The following is a 15,394-nucleotide window of genomic DNA, read 5'->3' as shown; positions in this document are numbered from 1 at the left end:
ACTCACTTTTATATTCCAATCACTAGTAATTATCAGTACATCATATTGCAATTTTAATATACTTCAGACAACAGACGTTGGTGGAAATTTTAAGTCATATATTAGCTGGTCTTGCTTGTAGGCATATGGATCCTATTTCTGACAGCAATGTTAAGGTGACCAGATTTTAACATTGGTAAAGCGGGACACCATTGATAAAATTCATATCCTAGCGAAATAGCCACATGGCAGCCAAAAACCTAGCTTGTCGTGTATTCTTTCCAAAAATCAGGACTTTTTAAAACGCCACGGGACGCGGAAAACATTGTTAAAGATCAGGACGTCTGGTCACCTTAAGTCTTAAGGCTAAACCTTGAAATGGTTTTGTTCGTTCTAAGATTGAATGCAACGTCATTTCTCTCCTGTTTCGCTATCGTTCCTGCATAGTAGACTGTTTATCTGGTTCGAGATGCCCGATTCCAGTCCAGGGTAGCTCACTAGTTCCTGTGATACCACTCTCCAAGGATGTATTTGTAGTCACAGTGGACAGTAAATAATGGCCGCTATGTATTTCCCTTTACACGGTTTTCAACTGGTCCTTTTCTGATCCTACAGACCGGCTACATGTTTGGTAAAGGAATCTATTTCGCCGACATGGTCTCTAAGAGTGCCAACTACTGCCACACATCTCAGGGAGACCCAATAGGATTAATCCTGCTGGGAGAAGTGGCTCTTGGAAATATGTAAGTAAACCGGGCTCTGCACCTGGTCGCACAAGTGGACTGTAAGGGATTTCCCCCGTGGCTGAGAGATGACCGTAGAAGTTCCATAGGTGCTAATCCTGCCAGTGAAAACTCTGCGTATAAGTAGGAGAACCAATTCACGTTCAGTGAATTAGGGAGATGGAGAATGCCACACAAAACCCAGGGGCAGGAGGACAGCCAGGCCTGAGGAACTTAGAAGATTCCGAATCAAGGCAACATATATGTGGTCCATGAATTGGCAAGCAGGTTGAGTTATACAAAGGTTGCATACCACATAGCTCCCAAGATGTGTACATTTCCTTTTCGAATCAACCCAGTTTGAACGAAAAGCATAGTTGTCCCAGTTCCAAATTCCCTATGGAAAGTTTCATTGGCCCATCTTTGATCAAGGTGGGCACCTTGATCCTGTCAGCTGTAATCAAATAGAGCATGGTTAGATGATTGCTCACGGGATTATATTGGATGGACAGATCCCTCCAGAGCTGTCTACCACACTTTCCTTGAAAAGGACCCATGCAGTGATAATTGGACGCAAACTCTTCACAAAGGAGCTTCAGTCTCTGGAGGTCTGTGGGAGCTGAGAGCAGTGAGTCTGGATGGGCTTCTCTGGAGACACTAGTCCTGTCTTCTCCCATGATCTTGTTCTGCCAGTCACACTGTTGGTGGTAGAGCCCGCTGTCTTTAAGGAGATCTTTGAGACTGTTTTCTCTTGGAACAGGTATGAACTGAAGCATGCTTCCCATATCAGCAAGTTGCCCAAGGGCAAGCACAGCGTGAAAGGTAATGGGTTTCACCAGGTGGTGCTGGTTCAGGACACCCTGAACTGCACAGGAGGGAGGGGAGGATTCTTCTCCTCAAGGTGCCTTGAGGTTAGCAGCCTAGCCTGCATTAAAAACCATTTTACTCGGTGGCTGCAGCTCGGATGGCAGGTGCCATAAAGGAATCTTCGGTTGCACGCCTGCACCAGGTACACTAGCTTTGGGATTTACCTTGTTTCAGCCGCTGCTTCAGTGAAGGCCTTCTCACACAGGGGCGCCTGGAGCATTCCGGATGCTGGAGTTCTTGGTACATGGCCAGTTAGTGCAGAGGCTCTCAACCTCCTAATGCCGTGACCCTTTCATACACTTCCTCATGTGGTGGTGACCCCCAACCATAATTAACATTTTTGTTGTTACTTCATAACTGTAATTTTGCTACTTTTATGAATCAGGCGACCCCTGGAAAAGGGTTGTTTGACGCACCACCACCCCCTCTCAAAGGGGTCACGACCCACAGGTTGAGAACCATTGTGTTAGGGCCTCTGCGCAGGTACAGTGGCTGCCTTGGAATTATGAAATGTGACCACCACCACCCCCCCTTAGTGGCCCGCTACTATTTTCTTATTCAAATCAATTAAGGCCAATGCCCTGGCAACGTTGAGCTTTATAGAAAGTATGGGATTTATTTATGTCTTTAATGCGAACACACTAACCCAACATGAAATCAGTCTCATCTTCCTGGAACATCTTCAACATCTTTTTCACATTTCTTATCACTTCCACCTTCTGTTTGTAGGTTTGGGCAAAACTGCTCCTGATCCTGCAGCAAGTATTACCCTGGATGGTGTAGAGGTTCCGCTTGGAACTGGGATTTCCTCTGGCGTTAACGATACCTGTCTACTGTATAATGAGTATCCTTTGATGAGTGTGCTGTGCGAGCCCAAAGGGATGCCCCAGAGATTAGAAACTGTCCTACCTTGTGTTTCAAGGTGACTCTCCAGGGTTAGAGCTTTGACTCGCCACTGGTATACCAGGCCCACAGGGTATGATGGCCCTGCGTCATAGAAGTCTGGGCAAGTGGGCTGAGGCGCACCAGCCCCGACCCCATGGGAAACGCGCAGAGTCACTCTGAGCAGCTGCCAGAGCAGGTGTCTTCGCCTGCCCTTGAGTTGGCGCCAGCAAGGGGACGCCGTTTGCACACACCCGTCTGAAACTGTTTGCTCCTTGACGTGCTTCCTCTCCAGGTACATTGTCTACGATATCGCTCAGGTAAATCTGAAGTACCTGCTAAAACTGAAATTCAATTTTAAGACCTCTCTATGGTGAATTGAGAGAGATGGCTGAGTCGCACCTCCGTGATTGGCCTCATCCTTACACGTCAACCCAGCGGTCGGACACCTCAGCTAATTTTATATGAAGAATTGGTTACATGTTTCACGGCTTTCCCCAACCTTTCATATCTCATGTTCGTTGTTGTTGGGAGCCCCGTATTTACTTTCTTCCTGCCAGGTACAGCACAGGGGGGGTATCACTGACGAGGGGATAGTTTTGTTGGTTGGTTTTGTTTTTGCTTAGACTGGTCCTATGGAAAGTCTACATTAGAACACTCGCCGTTTTTCTAAGTGAGAACCTTTACTTTTGATTTTGGGGAAATGTTAAGCATTTATTTTGAGGTAAAAATAAAAAAGGTAATTTCATACTCTTTAGATTTTTTTTCTTTTGCATTTGTTATCCCTTTTTCAGTTTGTGGTTTGTTTTTTTGTTTTGTTTTTATTTTGTTCTGTAAAGGGTGTGGGGAGAGCAAAACAGGAACATGAATAACTCCTCGTACTTGGAACAAAAAGAGCTTTTTCTAGAATTGCTTGAATGTGAATGTGGAAGTTCTAGAAGTATATAGTTTTAAAGAATTGCATTTGAAATTCTTCTGGTTGCTATGAGCAGTTTTGTCTTCCACATGAAAATTATACTACTGATTAACCCAAGGGCTACTAGTAGTTCTCAATTAAAATGGATGTGGCTCCTGTGTTTGTGTCTTGTGTATTTAGTGTTATTCTAGCTACAGATACAATTGCTCTTCCTAGTGAAAGGTCCACAGAGACCACCAAAGCTTATAAACAAACACTGCCATCGGTCGATTCTCACTCATATGAACCCTTATGGGGCTTCCGAAACGCTAAACCTCGATAGAAGGCAGCAGACAGCCTCGTCTTTCTCCCCAGGAATGGCTGATGAGTTTGAACTGTCAGTCATACAGTGAGAGGCCCAATGCCCAACCTACAGTGCCCTCAGGGATCACGGACCGAAATCTCTGAAACCCCACGCTGTGCCGAAACCACACACAGGCCCCGCCTACTGGAATGCAGTGCCACACGGGACTGTGGCCCATAGGGAATTCGTTGACTTTTTTTTTCAAGTGGATGACCAGGCCATTCTCCCAACAACATCAAGATTGAAACTAGGAGCAATTTACTCTCGTGGGGTCACAGTGATGGCAATTGGTTTGAATGTGGGCTGAGGCAAGGAGTTCCCATCGTTATTGGGGGGCGGGGGCACCATTAACTTCCTTTCACCCACATGGGGCTGCTAGCCTGTGATCCGCTTCATGTGCAGCCCTCTGGGCCGCCAGGGCTCCATGAAACCACGATCTGCCCACTTCAGACCTTTAATAGAAGCACTTGCAGATGGAGCCACAGGCAGGAGAGGCCAGCGCTAGCACCACCATTAACGACGGAGGCTGCCCAGCATCTCAGCCTGGAATAGTTTTGAATTCATGGTTTCCAGAAAAGCCGGGGCAATAAGAAAAGTGAGCTGCCGTCTCAAACCAAAAACGACCATGGTATTAGTGGTTATGACGGCACGGGCATTTCATAACGGTGTCAGGCCTCACGGACCACGGGCAAGGTGTTAAATCCTACGTGTTTAAAAGACCCACTTTAAGTCAGTAATCTTTCTTAACCTCTTTAGACTCTAACGCTTAATACCCTCGTGCCTGATGAATCAAGCCTTCAGTGAGGTACCCTGGCTTCCCGATCCTGAATATTCTGTAGCATTCGCCCCTTTTGTCAGCCCTGAGAAAGGCAGATCACCTCAGCCTCTGATTAAACAAACTATTTTTAGCTTGGAATGATTGCCTGATGGTTCCCTGTAATCAAAACTGATTTGCATTTCCGAATCCCTAGTTCCCTTCTCAAAGAGGGAACCTACTGTAATATATATATATATAATTTTTCTAATTATTTTATTGGGGGCTCTTACAACTCTTATCACAATCCATACATAATATTGTGTCAAGCATATTTGTACATCATCAATTTCAAAACATTTTCTACTTGAGCCCTTGGTATCAGTTCATTTCCCCTCCATAATCTTTTGATAATTTATACTTTTTTTTTTTCATGTCTTATATTGGCCACTGTCTCCCTTCACCTACTTTTCTGTTCTCCATCCCTGGGGGGTGAACAGTATTATGTGTCAATCATTGTGATCACTGCCTCCTTTCTCCCCCTCCAACTATACCCTTACCCTCCTGGTATTGCTACTCATTACTGGACCTGAGTAGTTTTATCTGTGGATTCCCTGTGTTGCGAGCTCTCTGAACCAGTGTACATGCTCTGATCTAGCCAGATTTGTAAGGGAGAATGGGTCGTGACAGGTAGAGGGAGTCTTAAAGAACTGCAGGAAAGTTGTGTGTTCACTGGTGCTGTACTGCACCCTGACTGGCTCGTCTCTTCCTTGTGACCCTTCTGTGAGGGGATGTCTAATTGTCTACAGATGGGCTTTGGGTCTCCACTCCTCCCTCCCCCTCATTCACATCTATTAGATTGATTGTTTTGGCCTTTTTGATACCTGATCCCTTTGACAGCTCATGATCACACAGGCTGCTGTGCTTCCATGTGGGCTTTGTTGCTTCTGAGCTAGACGGCCGCTTATTTGATAGCTGGACACCATCTGCTTTCATCACCACACTTGCTTTTTTCTTTTAGATCATTTTATTGGGGCCTCTTTCAACTCTTGTTACAATCCATACATCAATTATGTCCTATATATTAATACATATATTGCCTTCATTCTCTTCTAGACATTTACTTTCCATTGAACTCTTGGGATCAACTCCTCTTCTACCCCCTCCCCCAATGGCCCCTTGATAGGTTATAGATTGTTGCTATTTTCATATCTCACACCAACTGCTGTCTCCCTTCCCCTCTGGTTTCTATTGTTCTTCCCCTGGATAGGGGTGACCACACTTGCTTATGCACCCACTTTGTCTTCAGCAATCGTGTCAGGGAAAGTGAGCATCATAGAATGCCAAGTTATTAGAACAGAGTGTTCTTGCATTGAGTGGAGGCCCAATGTCTGCTGCCTTACTACTTAAAAAATTAATATATGTACATAGGTTTATTTCCCTATCATTATATATAAATGTATTTACATATGTACACCAGTATTTAGACCTCTATAAATGTCCTTTGCCTCCTAATTCCTCTGTTTCTGTCTTACATTTCTATATTCACATTCTGCTGTACTTTAAGAAACTCACTTCTCAGTAGCAGCTATAACCCGAAACAAAAAGCAGAGCCTTTACGCAGAAGTTCCGAGCTCTGTGTGTGGGAGGAGTGCTGCTTTGTTCCCCAGTGGTGTGCGAGCGGGCACCCCACCCTCCAGGAGCAGTCCTCTCCCTCCCTCCTGCTGTCACCTGGAACTGCTCAAGGCAGCACCTGCTGCTCCAGTTCCTCCGTTGCAGTCTTTCAAGAGTTTGTGGTGAGACTGGGTGCTTCCTGTTTTAGCTTTACATTCATGTCGGGGACAGCTGAACGCTTAGGGTTTAAAAGCCGCATGTGCAACAAGTCAAAATGACTGTGATGAGTTTCTTTCAGGTAGGGATTGAGTTCACCACCCTGTGGCTGTCTGTACTTGCCTCACGTTTCAGACCATGCCGTCCTCCAGAGTGGATCCTGCCACTCATTGGCAGGTCTCTCCTGCTGCACCCCTCGGGTTGCCCTCTGGTGGGGAGCAGCTCCCGGCCACATCTGTAAAGCTGCTTGGAGTGCTTGATTTACCTGGACCTCCACCTTGGGGAGTCTTGGCACTGTGCTTTTGTTGGCACACCAGAGGAGCTGCGAATCACTTGAGAGTGCTCAGTAGAATCTTGGTGCTGTGTGTGTGTCGTCCCTAGCTGATTCCCACACACAGCACTGCCATGGCACACAGCACTGCCCTAGAGGATTCTTAGAAGCATGTCCCCAGGTGTATCCCGCAGATATGCTGGGTGGATGTAATGCATAGGAATTATGAGTCACAGCTGGATGACACCTTGGTGTCACCAGCCTTTTTGTAAAAGAAAGACCAAGGAGAGAGTAATTCCTCATGGGCCTTCTGGCGGAGCTGGATCTTGCCTCTGATTCCTCGGTCTCCTGGTACATCATCGCCTGCTGATCCCAGGAGCTGTCAGGCAACTGCCGAAATGGACTTCATTGGGCTGACTTTGGACATCTGCATCTACCAGCCTGTCCTCCCTACTTCATCCTCCTGCTGCCTATTCATCAGCTTCCAAGAGTCAGAAGAAACCTGACTTGAACCAGAATGGAATTACCTATTTCTACAACTGTGTAAGCCATTTCTTGATGTGTCTCTTCCTATATGCAACTCATAAAAGCATCACTGGTTTTGCTTCTGTGGAAAACCCAACCTAACAGTGGATTTACACTGCGAGCCTTCCAGATGCCAGCCAAGCACTAAGCATTGCTCCGCCGGGGCTTTTCGTGAGGCTGTTTTGAAATGTTTTGGCCTTTCCTCAAAGCTGGGTGGTGAAAGAGAAGAATTGATATGCTTGAACTATGGTATTGGTGTATATATTGAATCATAAAATGCCAGGAGAATGAGCAAATGTGCCTTAGATAATATTGATCACAGTTCTCCTGAGCAGTGCACATGGAAAACCTAGGCGCACTCATTGTGGACAGCATGTTTGATTAGAGGGCCAGCGCGAATGTGGAGACCCGTCAGCGAAATGGAGTAGTAGCGGCTACAGCAGTAGGGTCAAGCTGTTACAGGACTGGGCACCACTTCATTCCGTCAGACGTAGGGGACTGAATGGCAGGTAGCAAGAGCATCATGCAGCTTACAGTTTAATGTCAGCATTGAAAGCCAACAGGACGCATTGTCCTTTAGCCTTGTCTCCCGCTCAAACCTGACAAATCAGGAATAATTTATCTTTGACTTGTGGGCCTGGTTTTAAGACTGGCATATCAGGTGCTTTCAATTTGCACTCTCCCTTAACTGTTTCAGTTCCCATAAGATTGTTGTTTTAAAAGGAATATTTTCCCCACCATTTCAAGCAGAGCCTTCCCAGTGCATAACCCACTACCCAACCAGAGTGCCTCTTTAGGGCTAGTACCTGTTATATGTACCTGCATAATGCATTGAAAGGCAGCATCCGACTGCCTATCTCACTTCTGCCATTTACTCCCCACAGGTAAGATTAGATAGCTGTCAATGTCAATGTTGTCAAACACCATGTTATTGTGTGTGTGTGTGTGTGTGTGTGTGTGATCAATGGTGTGTGCCAGTTTTCTCGTTTCTCATCACTAAAGTCAATAATATAAAGGGAAAAGGTACATTTGGGAGACCTCTTTTTTAAAAATATTTAAAATTTTAATATTAAAATTCCTTCTCTAAAGGAAATTAATATGCCCTTGTGTCAAAAAGATTGTCCCTCTCTTGGTTCATGGGAACTCCAGGTAAAGAGACCACCTAGATAGGCGTCCTGTGCGCCCCGGAAGGAGCTGATGCTGTGTGCTCCATCGCCTGGAAATGGCCTGCCTGGAAGATGGGTTGCGGGTCCAAGTAAGCAATGGCTACCATGACGGTTTAATAATTTAGAAGTTTTATTCGGTTATCCTGGACTGCCTGAATCTAAAAACGATTCTTTTGATTGCAGTCCCAAGTGGAGCTGATAGCCAGCTTGTGTAGCAAAAACCCACGTAGCAGAAATTTCTCTCTCAAGCAACAGGACAGAAGCAGTATTAATGTTATCATTCTTTAGAGTAAGTGAGTGTTGCTGGGTACAAGATGATTATATCCTGGTTCATAAAGTAAGAATAGTCATATCCGCGTAACATCATCAAAAGGAGCAATATTATTCATTACAACAACGTTCTCATCCTGGTAACGTGAGAGTGCATTCTAAAATCAATCCCCAGCGGGGATTTCTCAGTTGGGAGGAGGGAAGAGGCAGGTCATTCAGCAGTCTGTAACAAAGTGGAGTCTGGTCAGCCTGCTTATAGATGTGTTCCTAACAGGACATGATGTATGCCTTCAATCCAAGACCGATGACTATGTAGTGCTGTCTCCCTAGCAACCACATTGCACAGTTCTGTGGGTCAAGCAGGCAGTAAGAGGAACTGCTCTCTCTATTCCTGAACATAATGAATGTTCCACATGTCATAGTTTTGCTTCCCATCCTGGCAACCTTGAGGTCTGTGACATTGGAAGTTGTAGTCCCCCAGGAAGAAATGCTTCCACCAGGAGACAATAAAAACGTACTGGCATCAAGTGTGGGTTATATCTGTACCCCCAGCTCCTCACCCCTTAGTTCTGAATGTGGGTTCTGAACACAAGACAGGCTGATCATGTGAGGACCTCTATAGAGAGCTAACGATGTGTGCACCTTCAGTGTCCAAAGGACGCTGTTATTTATTATTCTGTTACTCCCTTGGGTCCTGGTCAGAGCCAGGGCTCCCTCTCTGGCTCATCCAACCCAACCTCTTCCTCGCTGCCTGCAGAAAGGAGATGAATCAGACTGTAAGAAATCCCAGAAACTGTCGTTTGTGTGAATCCCTGTAGAGCATTTCACATGGTGCTTAATGCTGAAATCCCAGAGAATGATTTTGCTGGTGTCAGTCCAGACAGGAAGTTCTATTTAAGATAGGAGAAACTAGCGAAGAGGACAAAGAAAGAAAATCCTGTGCTTGAAGAGTTGGTGGACAGTCTTGGGAAGAACACAAGGTGACAAGTGTGTCCTGCCCGCTGTTGCATTTCCCAGGACATTGGCTTCCCTCTCAGTGTGCCACCATCCATGTTCCTCCCCACCGCCCACCTTGACTGTGGACAACCAGTACCCCCAACCCTTTCTGCTGGCCGGGCCTCCCTTCTAGGCATGCTTGCTCAGGCTCAGAATAGCCCAGCTGCTGTCTCAGCAGATGGCCAGGCTGATTTCAGTCACGTGGTGCTCATCCAGAGACGCCTTTTAAGATTTGAATCAACTTTGGTTCAGAGCCAAGAGCAAAGCTTTGAGTTACTGTCATCCATGTCTCTGGCTCGCAGTGTACAGAGATGCCAGAAATATGTTTTTAAGGACTTTTTTCCTCAGCACCAACAAGAGTAAACTAGGGCTTGCAGGCAGGACTGAATGCTAATGAGCACGTGAGAAGCAGGTGATGGCATCAGCTCCAGCCTCGCTCTCCCTGTGTGCTCCGCATCCTGGGGGGCGCACTGCTCGCTGACAAACATGGAGGAAGGAAGCAGCCATCGTCAAGTCCCGGGTCATCTGAACCACGCCTGGGTGGTGGGCTGTGGAAAGGTTGATTAAGGAGAAACTCACCACACGTGGCAAAGGAACCTACTTCAACACATTCATGACCTCGTAGGTAATGAACCTCATAACCTAGTAGGAAGCAGACAGAGGTGGAAGCTGACTGCCCAAGATCGTCTAAGGTTGGTCCTGAGCTCACTGGAAAACTTGTGCTTTCCTGTGTGCTATTTCCTTTTTCCTCATCTCCCATCCATGGAGACTACCTTTAATACATACTCTTCCAGGAAGTTCAGTGACAGCCCCAGTGTGGCTTTAAAAACTCTTTAACCTTGTTTTGCCTTCTCTACATTGGTGGCCAGTTACTGAAGGAAGCTGTGGGCCAGAGGAGACGTGAGTGGGAGGAGGAACCTGGGTTCTGATTTTCTAAACTGGATCCATGAACTCAGAAGAGGCCTGGGTGGGCTTCATGAAATCCTAAGCCCAGAAAAACCCTGACAACTCATGTGGGTCAGAGCAGAAGTGCTCGGTAAAGTTTTCAGTGGTAAGTGGATTACCAGAGCTCCTAAGGTACCTCTGGGTAGCCTCAAACCTCCAGTCTTTTGGTTTGACACCAATCCTATCGACTCCACTGACTTCTCCACATTTCCCAGAGCTTTCCGGGATGAGACTTGTTAATCACCTTGGTCCTTGCCAGCAGAACCATCCCCTAGTTACGGCGATAGTGCGAACAGTGCGAAGCGCACCGTGGCCAGCCTCCTGTGTAGCTGTTACACAGATGCGAGTCCCATGTGCGCTGTGTACAGTAAATGCATGTGCGTGATATTGACATGGGTGCGTTATATACAAAAAATCGGTAGTAACTGATTGGGAAGCCTGTTTTATTTTTCTCCTTTAATAGCTATTTCATTTTCACAAAAGTTATTGATGTAGCTTCACAAATACTATTTACCCCAATATTGTAACTAAAAGTCCCAGAACATTTGACCAAATGTGTAACTGTAAAAACAACAGCAACCATGCAAAAAAAAACAGCACTTCCTGTACCTTCTGGTCGTCTGAAGTGCGTGAAGACCAGACCACATATTGGAAGTACCCTTGTAGTGGAGTGATGTGGACAGCTGTGACTGGAGCGCTTTAAAGGTTTGCAAAGTCAATTCGAGTTTTAGCCTTGCAGGGACATTGGTACATGTAAGCTGGCGTAGGAAAAATTATTGTTAGACCTAACTACAGGACTATTTTTGTAAAAAGTAATCATAGGTTTCTACAGAAACACCGCTGAAAAGTCTTCTACACAGTCACTTGAGTGGCACAGTGTCACCTGGTGAGGTGGGTGCACATACCCCTAGTTGAGCCACCCACACTGCTGTCTGGGCAGCGGGCACATAGAGCCCATCAGGTTCTCAGCAGCCCAGGAGCCCAAGGCCTTTCAGAACCACAGCTGTGGGTGATCACTCGAGTTGTAACATTGTGGGACTCTGAAGAAAGATGTAAACCACCGCAAAAATAGAATCAGGTGCCCAGAATAGTTTAAATGACAGTGCTTAATGCTAGTCTCACAGCTCCGTCAGGATTCGATGACACGGCTGAGGTCTTGTCAGACACCCCTGGGACACAGCTCTTCGCTTCCTGCGTAGCTGCCTACTTGCTGTGCACGTCAGTGTCCTTGCCCAGAGGACCATTTTGCCAGCTTCTCTGGGATTGAAATCCCTTGCCCAAGCATTTGCTGAGTTCTCATTGCACTGGGAAGGAGCCTTGATGGTACGGCAGTGAAGCCCGTGACTGCAAGCCTAAAAGTTGACATGAAACCCACAGATACCCTGATCCCGAAGGTGGTTTTCCCACAGCGAGGCTCACCCATTGCACTCCGGATGTGCTGACCTCTGCGATTTCCCCAAATGTGGGAAACTCGGCTGCATCATTTGTGGTAGTGGGGGGCTGCGTTCGCGCCCTCCCCTAAAAAATTAATAAATAAAATTAAATATGAAATAAAACCTCACAATCCACTCTGCAGAGGAAAAGAAGGAAGAAAATATTTTGAAACATTGTGGAAGCAAGTGTACAAAACTGCTTGATGGGATGGAGCTATGGGATGATAGGATGTCTAGATTAGCGTGTGAAGGCCATACTCACACAGAAACCTCATTGGCTATGACCCGATTGACAGAGTAGACTCCACCTCTTCACTCTTAATCCTTTTAAGTCCCAAATGGACACCAGATTATGTAACTGCCACATCTATGCACTAGCCACTAACACTAATGAAGAAATTGGAGAATTCTACCAAAGACTTCGGTCTGAAATTGATCAAATATATAATTAAAATGCATTGATAATCATTGACAGTTGGAACTGGAGGGTTCAAAGCAAAGACCAAGAACCAGTAGTTGGAAAATATGACTTTAGTGATAGAAACAAAATTGGTTATACTTGTGTTTTATTGACTATACCAAGGCATTCAACTCAACAAAAACTCTGAATTTCCCTGAAAGGAATAGGAATTCCAGAGCATTTCATTTCCTCATGCAGAACTTGAACATGAATCAAAAGGCAGTTGTATCACCAGAACAAGCGAATACTGCATAGTTGAAAATCAGGAAAGGTGTGCAGCAGGGTTGTATCCTCTCACCATATTTACTCAATCTGTATCCTGAGTAAATAATGAGAGAACCTGAACTATATGAAGAAGAGTGTGACATCAGGATGAGAAGAAGGCTTTTAAGAACCCAGAATATGCAGGTGACCCAGCCTTGCTTGCTGAAAGTGGGGAGAAACGAAACATTTGCTGATGGAGACCAAGAATTACAACTCAATGTAAAGAAAACCAAAATCCTCACAACTGGACCAGTAGGTAACATGATAAATGGAGAAAAGATTGAAGTTGCCCAATGTTTTGTCTTGCTTGTATCCCCAAGTGATGCTCATGGAAGGAGCAGTCAAGAGATCGAGGACACATTGTACTAGGTAAATGTGCTACACAAGATGTCTTTAAAGTGCTCGAAAGCACTGACGTGACTTTGAGGACTACAGTGGGTCTTATGCAAGGCATGATACTTTCCACTGCCTCCCATGCATGTGAAAGTTGGACATTGAATAAGGAGGATCAAAGAAGAATTGATGCATTTGAATTATGGTGTTGGTGAAGAATATGGAAAATACCATGATGGAAGGAGGGTGGGGTGGAAAGGGGCAACCGATTACAATGATCTACATATAACCTACTCCCTGGGGGACTGGCAACAGAAAAGTGGGTAAAAGGAGATGTCGGACAGTGTAAAAATGACAAAATAATACTAATTTATAAATTATCAAGGGTTCATGAGGAAGGTGGGAGCAGGGAGGAAGGGGAAGAAAATGAGCTGATACCAAGAGTTCAAGTAGAAAGCAAATGTTTTGAGAATGATGATGGCAACAAATGTACAAATATGCTTGACACCATGGACGTATGTATGGATTGTGATAAGAGTTGTACAAGCCCCAATAAAATGATTAAATTTAAATTTAAGAAAAATGAAAATACCATGGACTGTTAAAAAGGACCAACCAACTTGTCTTGGAAGAAGTGTGGTCAGAGTGCTCCTTCGAGGCAAGTGTGGCAGTGCTTCCTCTTACAGGATTTGGACATGGTGTCAAGTGGGACTGGTCCCGGGAGAAGGACGCCATGCTTGGTAAAGCGAAGCGGCAGTGGACAGGAGGAAGGTCCTCAGTCAGATGGATTGACACAGGGCTGCTCCAATGGGCTCAAGCAGAGAAACCATGGGAGGGTGGTGCAGTACTAGGCAGGCAGTGTGTTTTCAGTTGTGCTTAGTCTTTATGGGTCGGAATCTACTCCATGACACCTAACAACAACAACAAATATTACAGGCTGGTGCTTCCTTCCCCTACAGAACCCACAGATGAATGGTTATGGAACATCATCTAATATATGCCATCGTGTTGACGGAGAGGCACTGGCCTAGGGGGCCACATGCTAGGCTGCGAACACGAGGTCAGCAGTTGAAAACCGCGAGCTTCACAGCAGGAGAAAGACAAGGCCTTCTACTCTTGGAAAGAGTCGCCGTCTCAAGCTCACAGGGACTGTTCTACCCTGTCCTGCAGGGTCTCTATGAGTCAGAATGGACTTCATGACAATGAATCTGCCTTTTATAGTGTTGACTAAGTGTTCACCAGCATGCTCCAGACGGATCTCTAACTAAGCACTCAGCCAATCTAAACTTGAGGTTCACATAGGCCATGCAGGAGCCCCAGAGCTTCTGTGTAGTGCCTGCTCTTGGAAATGGCCCTGTCCTAGCAGTTCAGCCAGTTGGCGCTTGGTAAGGGACAGCCTGGGAGGGAGAGTGCGGCATGTGCACTAATGAATGCTACGGCAGATCCCAGGGTGCAGCAGTTGGAGATGGTCTACGCTCCTCAACGCTGGAGACCGAGTGGTGCACGCTTGTGGCTGTAACAGTACACCTCAGGAAAACTTCTTTAAAGAGACCCCGCCAGGCTTGTGTGGCTTCTGCTTGTATCTCTTGACACACCGCATCTTCAACGCTTCTGTCACTGTCAGTGACTTAAAGTTTCTAGAATAAGAACCATGTTCTTTCTCATCTCCGGGCTTTTGCACTTGATGCTCTGCTAATATGACGACTTTTTTCGTGTGTGTGTGTGTGTGTGCTTTGTTTTTTATCATTTTATTGGGGACTCATACAACTCATCATCATCCATACCTACATCAATTGTAACAACTCTCTTCTTCGCTTCCTATTTCTAATTGTACTCATCCCGCAGAGCTCCATTCAGAGGCCACTTCCCTAGAAAATGTGTCCTGTCCGTGCGCACCACTCTATCCGCCAGTAGCATCCTGTTCTCAGCCCTGGAGCAGCATCCGTGACAGTCTCGGAAGTGCGGGTACAAGGTGTGGACGGCATCAGACAGCGAGCTCTGTGCGGGCAGGCGCTGTCACTACGTGCCTCCCTGTAGTGGATCAAGTAATACCACCCCCCAAGCCACGTCCACCTGGCACTTCAGAAATGGACCTTTGCAGATGTAAGTAGTTGAGATGAGGTCATAGGATGGATCCTACATCCAATGACCAGTGAGGAATAGGAGAGGACATACTCAAACCAAATTCAAAGCCACTGAGTCCATTCCAATGCATAGTGACCCTACAGGACCGAGTAGAACTGTCCCTATGGGTTTCCGAGACTGTAAACCATGAGCGAGTAGAATGCCTCATCTTTTTCCTGCAGAGCAGCTGGTGGTTTGAGCTTGGCACACAATCCGCGACGCCAGGCACCTAAGGGGAACGCCAAGTGAAGATGGCGCACAGGTTGGAGTGAGGCCAGGGAACCCCTGGTGTGGCAATCACTGGCATCTGGAAG

At 46.1% G+C, this 15,394-nt stretch overlaps 1 protein-coding gene and 1 pseudogene across 1 annotated transcript in view; both read left to right on the top strand.

Annotated features, from left to right (window-relative positions):
- PARP1 (poly(ADP-ribose) polymerase 1) overlaps positions 1 to 3,524 on the top strand; it is a 57,711-nt gene extending 54,187 nt beyond the window's left edge. The window contains exons 20-23 of the mRNA XM_075531056.1: positions 595 to 722; positions 1,462 to 1,523; positions 2,298 to 2,412; positions 2,746 to 3,524. Of these exons, the coding sequence (XP_075387171.1) occupies positions 595 to 722; positions 1,462 to 1,523; positions 2,298 to 2,412; positions 2,746 to 2,827 (387 nt within the window). The 3' untranslated portion in view covers positions 2,828 to 3,524. The remainder of the gene's footprint in view (positions 1 to 594; positions 723 to 1,461; positions 1,524 to 2,297; positions 2,413 to 2,745) is intronic.
- Positions 3,525 to 11,833: 8,309 nt separating this feature from the next.
- On the top strand, positions 11,834 to 11,987 carry LOC142438028 (U1 spliceosomal RNA; annotated as a pseudogene).
- Positions 11,988 to 15,394: the final 3,407 nt, after the last annotated feature.

This window comes from Tenrec ecaudatus, chromosome 1, assembly GCF_050624435.1.
Source record: "Tenrec ecaudatus isolate mTenEca1 chromosome 1, mTenEca1.hap1, whole genome shotgun sequence".
Lineage (NCBI taxonomy): Eukaryota > Metazoa > Chordata > Mammalia > Afrosoricida > Tenrecidae > Tenrec > Tenrec ecaudatus.
The sequence above is the reverse complement of the archived record's forward strand: the minus strand, read 5'-3'. Positions and strand labels throughout refer to the sequence as shown.